Source organism: Rana temporaria, chromosome 5 (assembly GCF_905171775.1).
Source record: "Rana temporaria chromosome 5, aRanTem1.1, whole genome shotgun sequence".
In the NCBI taxonomy this organism is placed as follows: Eukaryota; Metazoa; Chordata; class Amphibia; order Anura; family Ranidae; genus Rana; species Rana temporaria.
The window spans coordinates 4619833-4637927 of NC_053493.1; the positions used below are offsets into that span (position 1 = coordinate 4619833).

At 56.0% G+C, this 18095-nt stretch overlaps 1 protein-coding gene across 1 annotated transcript in view; it reads right to left on the reverse strand.

The window, feature by feature from the left end:
• Window positions 1-17740, reverse strand: part of GPAA1 (glycosylphosphatidylinositol anchor attachment 1) — a 28344-nt gene extending 10604 nt beyond the window's left edge. The window contains exons 1-10 of the mRNA XM_040352079.1: window positions 17632-17740; window positions 12632-12761; window positions 11335-11514; window positions 10654-10765; window positions 10275-10422; window positions 6820-6921; window positions 6540-6736; window positions 1676-1872; window positions 858-1011; window positions 637-708 (exon numbers count right to left, since the gene is read on the reverse strand). Coding sequence (XP_040208013.1) covers window positions 637-708; window positions 858-1011; window positions 1676-1872; window positions 6540-6736; window positions 6820-6921; window positions 10275-10422; window positions 10654-10765; window positions 11335-11514; window positions 12632-12705 — 1236 coding nt within the window. The 5' untranslated portion in view covers window positions 12706-12761; window positions 17632-17740. The remainder of the gene's footprint in view (window positions 1-636; window positions 709-857; window positions 1012-1675; window positions 1873-6539; window positions 6737-6819; window positions 6922-10274; window positions 10423-10653; window positions 10766-11334; window positions 11515-12631; window positions 12762-17631) is intronic.
• Window positions 17741-18095: the final 355 nt, after the last annotated feature.

The following is an 18095-nucleotide window of genomic DNA, read 5'->3' on the forward strand; positions in this document are numbered from 1 at the left end:
TGTATGTAGGAAGGTAGCCCCCCTGCCTTGCTCCCCCTGTATGTAGGAAAGTAGCCCCCCATTCTCGGTCCCCCTGTATGTAGGAAGGTAGCCCCCCTTTCTTGGTCCCCCTGTATGTAGGAATGTAGCCCCCCTTTCTCGGTCCCCCTGTATGTAGGAATGTAGCCCCCCTTTCTTGCTCCCCCTGTATGTAGGAAGGTAGCCCCCCTGCCTTGCTCCCCCTGTATGTAGGAAGGTAGCCCCCCTGCCTTGCTCCCCCTGTATGTAGGAAAGTAGCCCCCCATTCTCGGTCCCCCTGTATGTAGGAAGGTAGCCCCCCTTTCTTGGTCCCCCCTGTATGTAGGAATGTAGCCCCCCTTTCTCGGTCCCCCTGTATGTAGGAATGTAGCCCCCCTTTCTTGGTCCCCCTGTATGTAGGAATGTAGCCCCCCTTTCTTGGTCCCCCTGTATGTAGGAAGGTAGCCCCCCTTTCTCGGTCCCCCTGTATGTAGGAATGTAGCCCCCCCTTTCTTGGTCCCCTGTATGTAGGAATGTAGCCCCCCTGCCTTGGTCCCCCTGTATGTAGGAGTCCCCGGACTGATCTGATTGGTTACATTGTAACAGAACTCCTCCCACCCCCCAATGAGGGCTCAGTACCTGCTCAGTGTCCCCGCCTCCGTCCTCGGCCCCGGACTCGGACCGGCTCAGCTTGATCCACAGATCCAGAGACTGAGACTCCGCTAAGGAAATAGAACATCGGGGGATGGGAAGCCGCGGAACTCCACCCATTCCATTTACCAAAAACGATGCAAGCCCCTCCCCCTTCTACCCAACCAATCCCTATCCCCCAACTCGTACTGTCAGCAGAGAAAGGATACTCGGAGGATGAGGATGAGGATGATGAAGCCGATGGCCGGCATGTAAATCCCGATGGAGACGAAGCGGGAGAGGGAGGGCAGCAGGTAGAAGAAGTACGACTGGTGGAGCCGCTCTGATAGGTTGTTCAGCTTGCGGAACATTCCTTCTATGGTTCTGCGGGGGCGGGACAAGCAGGAGAGTCATACAAGAGTACATACAGGAGCTTACAGCCACGCCCCCTCCTGGAGACTCAGGAGAACTACAAGCACAGCACCCCCTCCTGGAGACTGAGGAGAACTACAAGCACAGCACCCCCTCCTGGAGACTCAGGAGAACTACAAGCACAGCACCCCCTCCTGGAGACTCAGAACTACAAGCACAGCACCCCCTCCTGGAGACTGAGGAGAACTACAAGCACAGCACCCCCTCCTGGAGACTCAGGAGAACTACAAGCACAGCACCCCCTCCTGGAGACTCAGAACTACAAGCACAGCACCCCCTCCTGGACACTCAGGAGAACTACAAGCACAGCACCCCCTCCTGGACACTCAGGAGAACTACAAGCACAGCACCCCCTCCTGGACACCCAGAACTACAAGCACAGCACCCCCTCCTGGAGACTCAGAACTACAAGCACAGCACCCCCTCCTGGACACTCAGAACTACAAGCACAGCACCCCCTCCTGGACACTCAGGAGAACTACAAGCACAGCACCCCCTCCTGGACACTCAGCAAAACTGCAAACAAGACACGCTCCCTGAAATAAATAGGTAAAATGGCTTCTGGGTAATTAGTTTGGTCCCCGTCTCTCAGCGTGGGGCTGCCACGGGTACTCACTGTCCGATGGTGACCGTGTCGTATTTGTATTGGCGGAAGCTGTTGATGCCGCGCAGGGTAATGGCTTCGATGTGGTATCGGAGGAACAGGCCGTGGTCCCCCTGCGGCCGGCCGGAGCCCTGCTTCAGGACCATCAGCATCATCGTCTGCAGGTTGTGGATGTACCCGGGCAAAGTGTCATAGTCGCTCCGCTGCAGCTGCACCACCCAAGAGACAAAGCGGCACATTATATAAAGAACATTCCCATAAGATCATACCAGGTCCATACAGGACCAACTCAGCATTACCTGCCCCTCCCCCACAGGACCAACTCAGCATTACCTGCCCCTCCCCCACAGGACCAACTCCGCATTACCTGCCCCCTCCCCCACAGGACCAACTCAGCATTACCTGCCCCCTCCCCCACAGGACCAACTCAGCATTACCTGCCCCCTCCCCCACAGGACCAACTCAGCATTACCTGCCCCCTCCCCCACAGGACCAACTCAGCATTACCTGCCCCCTCCCCCACAGGACCAACTCAGCATTACCTGCCCCCCCCCCCACAGGACCAACTCAGCATTACCGGCCCCTCCCCCACAGGACCAACTCAGCATTACCTGCCCCCTCCCCCACAGGACCAACTCAGCATTACCTGCCCCTCCCCCACAGGACCAACTCAGCATTACCTGCCCCCTCCCCCACAGGACCAACTCCGCTTTACCTGCCCCTCCCCCACAGGACCAACTCAGCATTACCTTCCCCCTCCCCCACAGGACCAACTCAGCATTACCTGCCCCTCCCCAACAGATTTCTGCCCTGTGCGCCCCTCTGAGACAAACAGATCCTCCTCTTCAGGGGTCTCCCAGCCAAGATCTGCTGCTTCCACATAGGTGTGCTGCACCCTTCATTTATTTCTATGGAAAGCCCGTCATCTGCCCATGGAAAGCCCGTCACTTACCCATGGAAAGCCGTCATCTACCCATGGAAAGCCCATCATCTACCCAAGGAAAGCCCGTCACCTACCCAAGAAAAGCCAGTCATCTACCCAAGGAAAGCCCGTCATCATCCCATGGAAAGACCGTCATCTACCCAAGGAAAGACCGTCATCATCCCATGGAAAGACCGTCATCATCCCATGGAAAGACCGTCACCTACCCATGGAAAGCCGTCATCTACCCATGGAAAGCCCGTCATCTACCCATGGAAAGCCCGTCATCATCCCATGGAAAGCCCGTCATCTACCCATGGAAAGCCCGTCATCTACCCATGGAAAGCCCGTCATCTACCCATGGAAAGCCCGTCATCTACCCATGGAAAGCCCGTCATCTACCCATGGAAAGCCCGTCATCTACCCAAGGAAAGCCCGTCATCTACCCATGGAAAGCCCGTCATCTACCCAAGGAAAGCCCGTCATCTACCCAAGGAAAGCCCGTCATCTACCCATGGAAAGCCCGTCATCTACCCAAGGAAAGCCCGTCATCTACCCAAGGAAAGCCCGTCATCTACCCAAGGAAAGCCCGTCATCTACCCAAGGAAAGCCCGTCATCTACCCATGGAAAGCCCGTCATCTACCCATGGAAAACCCGTCATCTACCCATGGAAAGACCGTCATCTACCCATGGAAAGCCCGTCATCATCCCATGGAAAGCCCGTCATCTACCCATGGAAAGACCGTCATCATCCCATGGAAAGACCGTCATCTACCCATGGAAAGCCGTCATCTACCCATGGAAAGCCCATCATCTACCCAAGGAAAGCCCGTCACCTACCCAAGAAAAGCCCGTCACCTACCCAAGAAAAGCCAGTCATCATCCCATGGAAAGACCGTCATCTACCCAAGGAAAGACCGTCATCATCCCATGGAAAGACCGTCATCATCCCATGGAAAGCCGTCATCTACCCATGGAAAGCCCGTCATCTACCCATGGAAAGCCCGTCATCATCCCATGGAAAGCCCGTCATCTACCCATGGAAAGCCCGTCATCTACCCATGGAAAGCCCGTCATCTACCCATGGAAAGCCCGTCATCTACCCATGGAAAGCCCGTCATCTACCCATGGAAAGCCCGTCATCTACCCATGGAAAGCCCGTCATCTACCCATGGAAAGCCCGTCATCTACCCAAGGAAAGCCCGTCATCTACCCAAGGAAAGCCCGTCATCTACCCAAGGAAAGCCCGTCATCTACCCAAGGAAAGCCCGTCATCTACCCATGGAAAGCCCGTCATCTACCCATGGAAAACCCGTCATCTACCCATGGAAAGACCGTCATCTACCCATGGAAAGCCCGTCATCATCCCATGGAAAGCCCGTCATCTACCCATGGAGAGCCCGTCATCATCCCATGGAAAGCCCGTCATCTACCCATGGAAAGACCGTCATCATCCCATGGAAAGACCGTCATCATCCCATGGAAAGACCGTCATCTACCCATGGAAAGCCCGTCATCTACCCATGGAAAGCCCGTCATCTACCCATGGAAAGCCCGTCATCTACCCATGGAAAGCCCGTCATCTACCCATGGAAAGCCCGTCATCTACCCATGGAAAGCCCGTCATCTACCCAAGGAAAGACCGTCATCTACCCAAGGAAAGCCCGTCATCTACCCATGGAAAGCCCGTCATCTACCAATGGAAAGCCCGTCATTTTCCCATGGAAAGCCCGTCATCTACCCATGGAAAGCCCGTCATCTACCCATGGAAAGCCCGTCATCTACCCATGGAAAGCCCGTCATCTACCCATGGAAAGCCCGTCATCTACCCATGGAAAGCCCGTCATCTACCCATGGAAAGCCCGTCATCTACCCATGGAAAGCCCGTCATCTACCCATGGAAAGCCCGTCATCTACCCATGGAAAGCCCGTCATTTTCCCATGGAAAGCCCGTCATCTACCCATGGAAAGCCCGTCATCTACCCATGGAAAGCCCGTCACCTTCCCATGGAAAGCCCGTCACCTTCCCATGGAAAGCCCGTCACCTTCCCATGGAAAGCCCGTCACCTTCCCATGGAAAGCCCGTCATCTACCAATGGAAAGCCCGTCATCTACCAATGGAAAGCCCGTCATCTACCAATGGAAAGCCCGTCATCTACCCATGGAAAGCCCGTCATCTACCAATGGAAAGCCTGTCATCTACCCATGGAAAGCCCGTCATCTACCCATGGAAAGCCCATCATCTACCCATGGAAACCCCATCATCTACCCATGGAAAGCCCGTCATCTACCAATGGAAAGACCGTCATTTTCCCATGGAAAGACCGTCATCTACCCATGGAAAGCCCGTCATCTACCCATGGAAAGCCAGTCATCTACCCATGGAAAGCCCGTCACCTTCCCATGGAAAGCCCGTCATCTACCCATAGAAAGCCCGTCATCTACCAATGGAAAGCCCGTCATCTTCCCATGGAAAGCCCCTCATCTACCCATGGAAAGCCCCTCATCTACCCATGGAAAGCCCCTCATCTACCCATGGAAAGCCCCTCATCTACCCATGGAAAGCCCGTCATCTACCCATGGAAAGCCCGTCATCTACCCATGGAAAGCCCGTCATCTACCCATGGAAAGCCCGTCATCTACCCATGGAAAGCCCGTCATCTACCCAAGGAAAGCCCGTCACCTACCAATGGAAAGCCCGTCATCTTCCCATGGAAAGCCCGTCATCTACCCAAAGAAAGCCCGTCACCTACCCATGGAAAGCCCGTCACCTACCCATGGAAAGCCCGTCATTTACCCATGGAAAGCCTGTCATTTACCCATGGAAAGCCCATCATCTACCCATGGAAAGCCCGTCACCTACCCATGGAAAGCCCGTCATCTACCCATGGAAAGCCCGTCATCTACCCATGGAAAGCCCGTCATCTACCCATGGAAAGCCCGTCATCTACCCATGGAAAGCCCGTCATCTTCCTAAGAAAAGCCCATCACCTTCCAATAGAAAGCCCGTCATCTACCAATAGAAAGACCGAAAAAAAGGCTAGTATGAGGCCATGGTCACTTATAAGGTCAGAGGTCATAGAGCTGGATAAGAGAAGGGATAGGAGGAGTCAGTGATGAGGTCAGAGGTCACAGAGCGGGATAAGAGAAGGGATAGGAGGAGTCAGTGGTGATGTTGAAGGTCAGAGGTCACAGAGCGGGATAAGAGAAGGGATAGGAGGAGTCAGTGATGAGGTCAGAGGTCATAGATGGGGATAAGAGAAGGGATAGTAGGAGACAGTGATGAGGTCAGAGGTCATAGAGGGGGATAGGAGAAGGGATAGGAGGAGTCAGTGATGAGGTCAGAGGTCATAGAGCGGGATAAGAGAAGGGATAGGAGGAGTCAGTGATGAGGTCAGAGGTCACAGAGCGGGATAAGAGAAGGGATAGGAGGAGTCAGTGGTGATGTTGAAGGTCAGAGGTCACAGAGCGGGATAAGAGAAGGGATAGGAGGAGTCAGTGATGAGGTCAGAGGTCATAGATGGGGATAAGAGAAGGGATAGGAGGGGTCAGTGATGAGGTCAGAGGTCATAGAGCGGGATAAGAGAAGGGATAGGAGGAGTCAGTGGTGAGGTCAGGGGTCATAGAGGGGGATAGGAGAAGGGATAGGAGGAGTCAGTGATGAGGTCAGAGGTCATAGATGGGGATAAGAGAAGGGATTGGAGGGGTCAGTGATGAGGTCAGAGGTCATAGAGCGGGATAAGAGAAGGGATAGGAGGAGTCAGTGGTGAGGTCAGGGGTCATAGAGCGGGATAAGAGAAGGGATAGGAGGAGTCAGTGATGAGGTCAGAGGTCATAGAGCGGGATAAGAGAAGGGATTGGAGGAGTCAGTGGTGAGGTCAGAGGTCACAGAGCGGGATAAGAGAAGGGATAGGAGGGGTCAGTGGTGATGTTGAAGGTCAGAGGTCACTCACTTTGCCTTGGATGGTGCACAGCAGTTGGTTCTTCTGGCAGAAGGCGAGGAAGAGGTTGACCATGTCCAGGTTGGGCAGCTGTCCATTGAGCCCCTCCACCACCACATCAAAGCTGGTGATGACATCACTGCTCATCTCCAGGGATATCGCTGCCTGAATGGCGCCCGCGCGCCCCATCATCACCGATGACTTTATCTCTGAAGGGGGCGGAGACAAGGAAGTATTACAGTATCGATCCCGGGTCGTATCAATGTATCGGATTGTGGGCCCCGCCCCCTACCTGTGACATTGACATCGTGGTAACCCTCCAGCCACGCCTCCATGCCGATCAGGTCATGTTCATTCACCAGGAAGATGATGTCCTTGGCCCAGTAGATCTGCCCTGAAGACACCGGGAGATGATTTCCACATAAGACGACCAAGCAACTGGATATACAGCAGACACACATATGGTGGGTGTGGCCCGCCCCGCCCAATACAACACCGTCAGGGAGAAGAGCGCCCTCTGCTGGTCACACAGAGAGAAGAGCGCCCTCTGCCGGTCACACAGTCGGGGAGAAGAGCGCCCTCTGCTGGTCACACAGTCGGGGAGAAGAGCGCCCTCTGCTGGTTACACAGGGAGAAGAGCGCCCTCTGCTGGTCACACAGGGAGAAGAGCGCCCTCTGCCGGTCACACAGTCGGGGAGAAGAGCGCCCTCTGCTGGTCACACAGTCGGGGAGAAGAGCGCCCTCTGCCGGTCACACAGTCGGGGAGAAGAGCGCCCTCTGCTGGTCACACAGTCGGGGAGAAGAGCGCCCTCTGCCGGTCACACAGTCGGGGAGAAGAGCGCCCTCTGCCGGTCACACAGTCGGGGAGAAGAGCGCCCTCTGCCGGTCACACAGTCGGGGAGAAGAGCGCCCTCTGCCGGTCACACAGTCGGGGAGAAGAGCGCCCTCTGCTGGTCACACAGGGAGAAGAGCGCCCTCTGCTGGTCACACAGGGAGAAGAGCGCCCTCTGCCGGTCACACAGGGAGAAGAGCGCCCTCCGCCGGTCACACAGGGAGAAGAGCGCCCTCTGCCGGTCACACAGGGAGAAGAGCGCCCTCTGCTGGTCACACAGTCGGGGAGAAGAGCGCCCTCTGCCGGTCACACAGTCGGGGAGAAGAGCGCCCTCTGCTGGTCACACAGTCGGGGAGAAGAGCGCCCTCTGCCGGTCACACAGTCGGGGAGAAGAGCGCCCTCTGCCGGTCACACAGTCGGGGAGAAGAGCGCCCTCTGCCGGTCACACAGTCGGGGAGAAGAGCGCCCTCTGCCGGTCACACAGTCGGGGAGAAGAGCGCCCTCTGCCGGTCACACAGTCGGGGAGAAGAGCGCCCTCTGCCGGTCACACAGTCGGGGAGAAGAGCGCCCTCTGCCGGTCACACAGTCGGGGAGAAGAGCGCCCTCTGCCGGTCACACAGTCGGGGAGAAGAGCGCCCTCTGCCGGTCACACAGTCGGGGAGAAGAGCGCCCTCTGCCGGTCACACAGGGAGAAGAGCGCCCTCTGCCGGTCACACAGGGAGAAGAGCGCCCTCTGCTGGTCACACAGTCAGGGAGAAGAGCGCCCTCTGCCGGTCACACAGTCGGGGAGAAGAGCGCCCTCTGCCGGTCACACAGTCGGGGAGAAGAGCGCCCTCTGCTGGTCACACAGGGAGAAGAGCGCCCTCTGCTGGTCACACAGGGAGAAGAGCGCCCTCTGCTGGTCACACAGTCAGGGAGAAGAGCGCCCTCCGCCGGTCACACAGGGAGAAGAGCGCCCTCTGCCGGTCACACAGGGAGAAGAGCGCCCTCTGCCGGTCACACAGGGAGAAGAGCGCCCTCTGGTGGTCACACGGGGAGAAGAGCGCCCTCTGCTGGTCACACAGGGAGAAGAGCGCCCTCTGCTGGTCACACAGGGAGAAGAGCGCCCTCTGGTGGTCACACAGGGAGAAGAGCGCCCTCTGGTGGTCACACGGGGAGAAGAGCGCCCTCTGCTGGTCACACAGGGAGAAGAGCGCCCTCTGCTGGTCACACAGGGAGAAGAGCGCCCTCCGCCGGTCACACAGGGAGAAGAGCGCCCTCTGCTGGTCACACAGGGAGAAGAGCGCCCTCTGCTGGTCACACAGGGAGAAGAGCGCCCTCCGCCGGTCACACAGGGAGAAGAGCGCCCTCTGCTGGTCACACAGGGAGAAGAGCGCCCTCTGCCAGTCACACAGTCGGGGAGAAGAGCGCCCTCTGCCGGTCACACAGTCGGGGAGAAGAGCGCCCTCTGCCGGTCACACAGTCGGGGAGAAGAGCGCCCTCTGCCGGTCACACAGTCGGGGAGAAGAGCGCCCTCTGCCGGTCACACAGTCGGGGAGAAGAGCGCCCTCTGCCGGTCACACAGTCGGGGAGAAGAGCGCCCTCTGCCGGTCACACAGTCGGGGAGAAGAGCGCCCTCTGCCGGTCACACAGTCGGGGAGAAGAGCGCCCTCTGCCGGTCACACAGTCGGGGAGAAGAGCGCCCTCTGCCGGTCACACAGTCGGGGAGAAGAGCGCCCTCTGCCGGTCACACAGTCGGGGAGAAGAGCGCCCTCTGCCGGTCACACAGTCGGGGAGAAGAGCGCCCTCTGCCGGTCACACAGTCGGGGAGAAGAGCGCCCTCTGCCGGTCACACAGTCGGGGAGAAGAGCGCCCTCTGCCGGTCACACAGGGAGAAGAGCGCCCTCTGCCGGTCACACAGGGAGAAGAGCGCCCTCTGCTGGTCACACAGTCAGGGAGAAGAGCGCCCTCTGCCGGTCACACAGTCGGGGAGAAGAGCGCCCTCTGCCGGTCACACAGTCGGGGAGAAGAGCGCCCTCTGCTGGTCACACAGGGAGAAGAGCGCCCTCTGCTGGTCACACAGGGAGAAGAGCGCCCTCTGCTGGTCACACAGTCAGGGAGAAGAGCGCCCTCCGCCGGTCACACAGGGAGAAGAGCGCCCTCTGCCGGTCACACAGGGAGAAGAGCGCCCTCTGCCGGTCACACAGGGAGAAGAGCGCCCTCTGCCGGTCACACAGGGAGAAGAGCGCCCTCTGCCGGTCACACAGGGAGAAGAGCGCCCTCTGCTGGTCACACAGGGAGAAGAGCGCCCTCTGCCGGTCACACAGGGAGAAGAGCGCCCTCTGGTGGTCACACGGGGAGAAGAGCGCCCTCTGGTGGTCACACGGGGAGAAGAGCGCCCTCTGCTGGTCACACAGGGAGAAGAGCGCCCTCTGCTGGTCACACAAGGAGAAGAGCGCCCTCTGGTGGTCACACGGGGAGAAGAGCGCCCTCTGCTGGTCACACAGGGAGAAGAGCGCCCTCTGCTGGTCACACAAGGAGAAGAGCGCCCTCTGGTGGTCACACAGGGAGAAGAGCGCCCTCTGGTGGTCACACGGGGAGAAGAGCGCCCTCTGCTGGTCACACAGGGAGAAGAGCGCCCTCTGCTGGTCACACAGGGAGAAGAGCGCCCTCCGCCGGTCACACAGGGAGAAGAGCGCCCTCTGCTGGTCACACAGGGAGAAGAGCGCCCTCTGCCAGTCACACGGGGAGAAGAGCGCCCTCTGGTGGTCACACAGGGAGAAGAGCGCCCTCTGCTGGTCACACAAGGAGAAGAGCGCCCTCTGCCGGTCACACAGGGAGAAGAGCGCCCTCTGGTGGTCACACAGAGAGAAGAGCGCCCTCTGCCGGTCACACAAGGAGAAGAGCGCCCTCTGCTGGTCACAATCCAGGATTACCTCTGAAGTAGGATGCGAGGGATAAGAGGAGCCCCACAGCTTGGTTGTTATTCTGCCCCTCACTGCAGGGGACGCTGAGGACCAGGGACTCTGTACTGGCAGCACGAGGGGCCCGCAGGATGCCGTACACGTTGGTACCCTTCACCATCTGCAAGGGAGAGCAACAAATATGTCACGTGATCGCCTGAGAATGGAAAGATTACACATCCCCACAGATATACATAGAAGGATACCGTCCCATAAAGAAAGCAACGCTGGCCCCTCCCACCCGCCATGATCTGCCTGCATCGCATAGAGAAGCACAGAGACATGATAAAGGAAAGGTCTAATAATAAGAGAGGACCCCGCATCGGCAGAGCCCCGCATCGGTCATACATACGAATCTCTCGGTGGCCTCATCAGGGAAGGGAAGATTCCGCACGAAGCTCTGCGTGTAAACCTCCAGGCCCATCCCCCGCATCGTCCTCTCCAACCACGCCACGGGAGACCCCCTGAGACACAGAAACCAGACAGCCGCTGTCAGGATCCTCCCAACAACACAACGCTGATCAATGTCACCCCCTCTTCTCATGTCCAGTGATGTGACTCCTCCCCCTTCTACAAGGTTACAATGTACAGTCTGATCAGTGGGGGGGGGGGGGGAGACTGAGGACATGACCCCTCCCCCTTCTACAAAGTTACAATGTACAGTGTGATCAGTGGGGGGAGGGGGAGACTGAGGACATGACCCCTCCCCCTTCTACAAAGTTACAATGTACAGTGTGATCAGTGTGGGGGGAGGGGAGACTGAGGACATGACTCCTCCCCCTTCTACAAAGTTACAATGTACAGTGTGATCAGTGGGGGGGAGGGGAGACTGACATGACTCCTCCCCCTTCTACACAGTTACAATGTACAGTCTGATCGGTGGGGGGAGGGGAGACTGAGGAAATGACTCCTCCCCCTTCTACAATGTAGTGTGATGAGTGGGGGAGGGGAGACTGAGGAAATGACTCCTCCCCTTTTACACAGTTACAATGTACAGTCTGATCACTGGGGGGGGGGGGGGGGGGAGACTCACCCGGCGGCCTTCTTGTGCGCGGTGAACTCGCGGGTGTAGGAGAGCGCTCGGTCGCCGTAGATGAACTTCTCGTCCACCATGGTGGAGCCCATGGAGTTCTCGGAGATGTAGGTCCGCAGAGTGAATGGCTGGAAGGCCAGGCCCAGGAACCAGCACACACCAATCAGATAGCTGATGACACTGCGGGAGAGACGGGGAGAAGGCGGAGCTTTCAGACACACGACACAAAATCCCAACCAATAGGAAGAGCGTTCTGATATAAATCGCTGTTCATGGGGCTCAATGGGGAACAGCCGTATACATCCAATGATAAGGGAGCTGTATGTGGCCCCTCCCCCCAGCATGTCCCCTCAGCCAATAGATGTGACAGGGGCGGACCCAGACTCAGCGCTTCTTCCAATGATCCTAAAGTGGGCGGGCCTACACTCAGCACTCCTTCCAATGAGCCTAAAGTGGGCGGGCCTACACTCAGCACATGCACCAATGATTCTAAGGAGGGCGGGCCCAGACTTAGCACTTCTTCCAATGATCTTAAAGTGGGCGGGCCCAGACTAAGCACTCCTTCCAATAATCCTAAAGTGGGCGGGCCTAGACTCAGCACATCTTCCAATAATCCTAAAGTGGGCGGTTCCAGACTCAACACAACTTCCAATGATCCCAAAGTGGGCGGGCCCAGACTCAGCACATTTTCCAATAATACTAAAGTGGGCGGGCCCAGACTCAGCACATGCACCAATAATTCTAACGAGGGCGGACCCAGACTTAGCACTTCTTCCAATGATCATAAAGTGGGCGGGCCCAAACCCGACACTCCTTCCAATGATTCTAAAGTGGGCAGGTCTACATTCAGCACTCCCTAATATGATCCTAAAGTGGGCGGGACCAAACTCAGCACATGCACCAATAAATCTAAAGTGGGTGGGCCTAGACTAGCACACCTTCCTATGATCCTAAAGTGGGCGGGCCAAGACTCAGCACTCCTTCCAATGATCCTAGAGTGGGCGGGCCCAGACTCAGCACTCCTTCCAATGATCATAAAGTGGGCGGGTCTACAGTCAGCACTCCCTAATATGATCTTAAAGTGGGCGGGACCAAACTCATCACATGCACCAATAAATCTAAAGTGGGTGGGCCTAGACTAGCACACCTTTCAAGGATCCTAAAGTGGGCGGGCTTAGACTAAGCACACCTTCCAAGGATCCTAAAGTGGGCGGGCTTAGACTCAGCACTCCTACCAATGATCCTAGAGTGGGCGGGGACAGACAGCACACAAAGCACAGACATTACCACTACTCACCACAGGGGGGCGTTCAGACTGGTGATGACGCGGGAGAGGGCCTGCCTACGGTTCGGGTCGGATAGAATCCCCATGGTGTGTGCGCTCCCCGATCCAACCCCCGACACCGACTGCGACACCGACTGCGACACTGCAAGGAAAACGCACAATTATTATACGATGGAAATTACAAATCATTACAGAGAGAGACGGAAAATAACCTTTATTATTTGTTCTGATGATTGCATTGTGTGCGATGGCGTTTCCAAACATTCAGAATTTCCGAGCGTTTCAGATGCAGTTCAGTTTTAAAAATGTGATTGAGTGTAAAGTGGGAGGAGTCAGAGAATGAGGCGTATAGTATAGGGGGTGGAGTCAGGACAGCTGAGAACAGGAAATGATGTCATAGTGTAGAATGAGGAATGGGGGGGGGGGGGGAGTATCGGCCTCTCCGCTCGCCGGATTTTACCGGAACGGAAGAAAATGATACAAAGTAACAAAATACATTCCCAGACAACGCAGAATAAAGCCAGCCCCGCCCCCTCCGAGGACATTGTGATCACAGATCAGAGGGAGCATTACAGCCCTGGCCAGAGGGGGGCGCTCCGATCGTTATAATATACTAATGTGATCGCAGATCAGAGGGGGGATTACAGCCCCGGCCCAGATTAGATGAATGCTGTACTGATTAACCACATCAGCCCCAGAAGATTTGGCTGCCAAATGACCTGGCCCCTTTTTGCAATTCGGCACTGCATCGCTTTAACTGACAATTGCGCGGTCGTGCGACGTGGCTCCCAAACAAAATTGGCGTCCTTTTTTCTCCACAAATAGAGCTTTCTTTTGGTGGTATTTGATCACCTCTGCGGTTTTTATTTTTTGCGCTATAAACAAAAAAAATGCAGACAATTTTGGGAAAAAAAATATATATTTTTTACTTTTTGCTATAATAAATATCCCAATTAAAAATAAAATATATATGCTTCCTTAGGCCGATATGTATTCTTCTACTCATTTTGGGTAAAAAAATATAAAAAATCACAATAAGCGTATATTGATTGGTTTGCGCAAAAGTTATAGGGTCTACAAAATAGGGGAAAAGATTTATGGCCTTTCGTATTATTATTATTATTTTTTTACTAACAATTTTTAGTGGGACTGCGACATTGCATCGGACACTTTTGACGCTATTTTGGGACCATTGACATTTATACAGCGATCAGCGCTATAAAAAATTACTGATTACTGTATAAATGTCACTGATAGAAAAGGGGTTAACACTAGGGGGGCGATCAAGGGGTTAGTTGTGTGTCCTAGGGAGATGCTTCTAACTGTGGGGGGAGGGGACTGCCTGGGAGTACAGAGAGATCGCTGTTCCTGATCACTGGGAACAGCAGATCTCTCTCTCTCCCCCTCTGTCAGAACGGGGATCTGTTTGTTTACATTGACAGATCCCCGTTCTGGCTCTCCGAGGCGCGATCGCGGCAGCCAGTCACGCACATCGGCTTCCGGCATTGCGCCCCCCTATCGCTCTTAAAGAGGCCGACGCACACCTAAAGCGATTCGCGCAGCCGTGCCAACCTGCCGCAGTATAACGCGGCGGCTGGTCGGCAAGCGTTTGTTAACCCCAAATAAAAAAATGAAGATCCCGGTCCCTTAAAGCAGATTAAACAGCCCAGTGCTTGTTCTGAGTGATCTGCCCCCCCCCCCCCTACACTGGAAAACCCCTCCCTGATCCTGCCACTTCCTGTATCCCCCTCTCTGTACTGACCACGACAATCAGGGCTGCTGAGCCCCGACCACCGTGGTCAGTGTACGTCCCTCCGTCATATGCTGCTCTCCTCTCTCCCCCTCCTCCATGGCTGTCAGCTCCGTGTCTGTGTCTCCGCCCCCGAGGTCTTGGGAGGAGCGGAGAGGACGAGGTTGGGTGACTAGATTGGTGATGAGGCTCGGGGCCGAGTTGTAGATGGCTTCGCAAATTATTGTTAGTATTTTGAATTTAATTTGTTGAGTAAGTGGAGGGATCGGTAGAGATGGGTGGACGACACTGAATGGAGGCCAGTGGAAGGATTGGCAGAGAGGGGTGGAGGGCACTGAATGGAGGCCAGTGGAAGGATTGGCAGAGAGGGGTGGAGGGCACTGAATGGAGGCCAGTGGAAGGATTGGCAGAGAGGGGTGGAGGGCACTGAATGGAGGCCAGTGGAAGGATTGGCAGAGAGGGGTGGAGGGCACTGAATGGAGGCCAGTGGAAGGATTGGCAGAGAGGGGTGGAGGGCACTGAATGGAGGCCAGTGGAGGGATTGGCAGAGAGGGGTGGAGGGCACTGAATGGAGGCCAGTGGAGGGATTGGCAGAGAGGGGGGTGGAGGGCACTGAATGGAGGCCAGTGGAGGGATTGGCAGAGAGGGGGGTGGAGGACACTGAATGGAGGCCAGTGGAGGGATTGGCAGAGAGGGGGGTGGAGGACACTGAATGGAGGCCAGTGGAGGGATTGGCAGAGAGGGGGGTGGAGGACACTGAATGGAGGCCAGTGGAGGGATTGGCAGAGAGGGGTGGAGGGCACTGAGTGGAGGCCAGTGGTGGGATTGGTAGAGAGGGTGGAGGACACTGAATGGAGGCCAGTGGAGGGATTGGCAGAGAGGGGGGTGGAGGACACTGAATGGAGGCCAGTGGAGGGATTGGCAGAGAGGGGTGTAGGACACTGAATGGAGGCCAGTGGAGGGATTGGCAGAGAGGGGTGGAGGGCACTGAATGGAGGCCAGTGGAGGGATTGGCAGAGGGGTTGTAGGACACTGAATGGAGACCAGTGAAGGGATTGGCAGAGAGGGGTGGAGGACACTGAATGGAGGCCAGTGGAAGGATTGGCAGAGAGGGGTGGAGGACACTGAATGGAGGCCAGCGTAGGGATTGGCAGAGAGGGGTGTAGGACACTGAATGGAGGCCAGTGGAGGGATTGGCAGAGAGGGGTGGAGGGCACTGAATGGAGGCCAGTGGAGGGATTGGCAGAGGGGTTGTAGGACACTGAATGGAGACCAGTGGAGGGATTGGCAGAGAGGGGGGTGGAGGACACTGAATGGAGGCCAGTGGAGGGATTGGCAGAGAGGGGTGTAGGACACTGAATGGAGGCCAGTGGAGGGATTGGCAGAGAGGGGTGGAGGGCACTGAATGGAGGCCAGTGGAGGGATTGGCAGAGAGGGGGGTGGAGGCCAGTAGAGGGATGGAGGCCAGTGAAGGGATTGGCAGAGAGGGGGGGTGGAGGCCAGTAGAGGGATGGAGGCCAGTGGAGGGATTGGCAGAGAGGGGTGGAGGGCACTGAGTGGAAGGATTGGCAGAGAGGGGTGGAGGACACTGAGTGGAAGGATTGGTAGAGAGGGGTGGAGGACACTGAGTGGAAGGATTGGTAGAGAGGGGTGGAGGACACTGAGTGGAAGGATTGGCAGAGAGGGGTGGAGGACACTGAGTGGAAGGATTGGCAGAGAGGGGTGGAGGACACTGAGTGGAAGGATTGGCAGAGAGGGGTGGAGGACACTGAATGGAGGCCAGCGTAGGGATTGGTAGAGAGGGGTGGAGGACACTGAATGGAGGCCAGCGTAGGGATTGGCAGAGAGGGGTGTAGGACACTGAATGGAGGCCAGTGGAGGGATTGGCAGAGAGGGGTGGAGGGCACTGAATGGAGGCCAGTGGAGGGATTGGCAGAGGGGTTGTAGGACACTGAATGGAGACCAGTGGAGGGATTGGCAGAGAGGGGGGTGGAGGACACTGAATGGAGGCCAGTGGAGGGATTGGCAGAGAGGGGTGTAGGACACTGAATGGAGGCCAGTGGAGGGATTGGCAGAGGGGTTGTAGGACACTGAATGGAGACCAGTGGAGGGATTGGCAGAGAGGGGGGTGGAGGACACTGAATGGAGGCCAGTGGAGGGATTGGCAGAGAGGGGTGTAGGACACTGAATGGAGGCCAGTGGAGGGATTGGCAGAGAGGGGTGGAGGGCACTGAGTGGAAGTCAGTGAAGGGATTGGTAGAGAGGGGTGGAGGGCACTGAATGGAGGCCAGTGGAGGGATTGGCAGAGAGGGGTGGAGGACACTGAATGGAAGTCAGTGAAGGGATTGGTAGAGAGGGGTGGAGGGCACTGAATGGAGGCCAGTGGAGGGATTGGCAGAGAGGGGGGTGGAGGCCAGTAGAGGGATGGAGGCCAGTGAAGGGATTGGCAGAGAGGGGGGTGGAGGCCAGTAGAGGGATGGAGGCCAGTGGAGGGATTGGCAGAGAGGGGTGGAGGGCACTGAGTGGAAGGATTGGCAGAGAGGGGTGGAGGACACTGAGTGGAGGCCAGCGTAGGGATTGGCAGAGAGGGGTGGAGGACACTGAGTGGAAGGATTGGTAGAGAGGGGTGGAGGACACTGAGTGGAAGGATTGGCAGAGAGGGGTGGAGGACACTGAGTGGAAGGATTGGCAGAGAGGGGTGGAGGACACTGAGTGGAAGGATTGGTAGAGAGGGGTGGAGGACACTGAGTGGAAGGATTGGCAGAGAGGGGTGGAGGACACTGAGTGGAAGGATTGGCAGAGAGGGGTGGAGGACACTGAGTGGAGGGATTGGTAGAGAGGGGTGGAGGACACTGAATGGAGGCCAGCGTAGGGATTGGCAGAGAGGGGTGGAGACCGGTGGGGGGATTGGTGGAGAGGGGTGGAGGCCAGTGGAGGGATTGGTGGGGGAGGGGTGGAGGACACTGTCTGTGTATAATAGCAGAGTATTATTATAATACACAGATCAGTGATTATATACAGGAGATTATAATATATTCCTCCCAGCAGTATACAGACAATAATAATACACAGTGTCGGGTACTATACAGAGCACAGGGAGGGGATATACACACTACAATCATCATACATAGGATATAAGAACATATTCATCCTCACTCTATTACAATAATAGTCACTATATAAAGGGCATTATACACAGTATCCAATCATCACACAGACACAATACAGTAGAATAATAAAGATACAATGTATGGAGCCTCACCTGCTACTGTCACTGCAATCACTTCCTCATCATAGAGTACACAGGATGGAGGACAGACAGGACACCACCATAGAGGGACACAGTGACACCTACAGGTGGGAGGATGTAAGACACCACCTAGGGAACACAAGTGACACCTACAGGATGGAGGACAGACGGGACGCTACCAGGGGGGGGGGGGGCACAAGTGACACCTACAGGCAGGAGGGGGCACTACATCGAATCCTTGGCAGCATTTCTTCTGATGTTATTGTTTATATTATTATTATTTATTTATATATTAAGGAAACATAAGACCCAATGCAAGATTTTATAATCCATCACAAAATATCCCTGCACTGTTAAAAAAAAAAAAATCGAAACCAATACTGAAAGTGTTACATAATCAGCCAATCATGTGGCAGGTCAGGCTCGGGTCACTAATAATAATAATGACTAAATCTGCAGCTTGCAGGACAGTGATC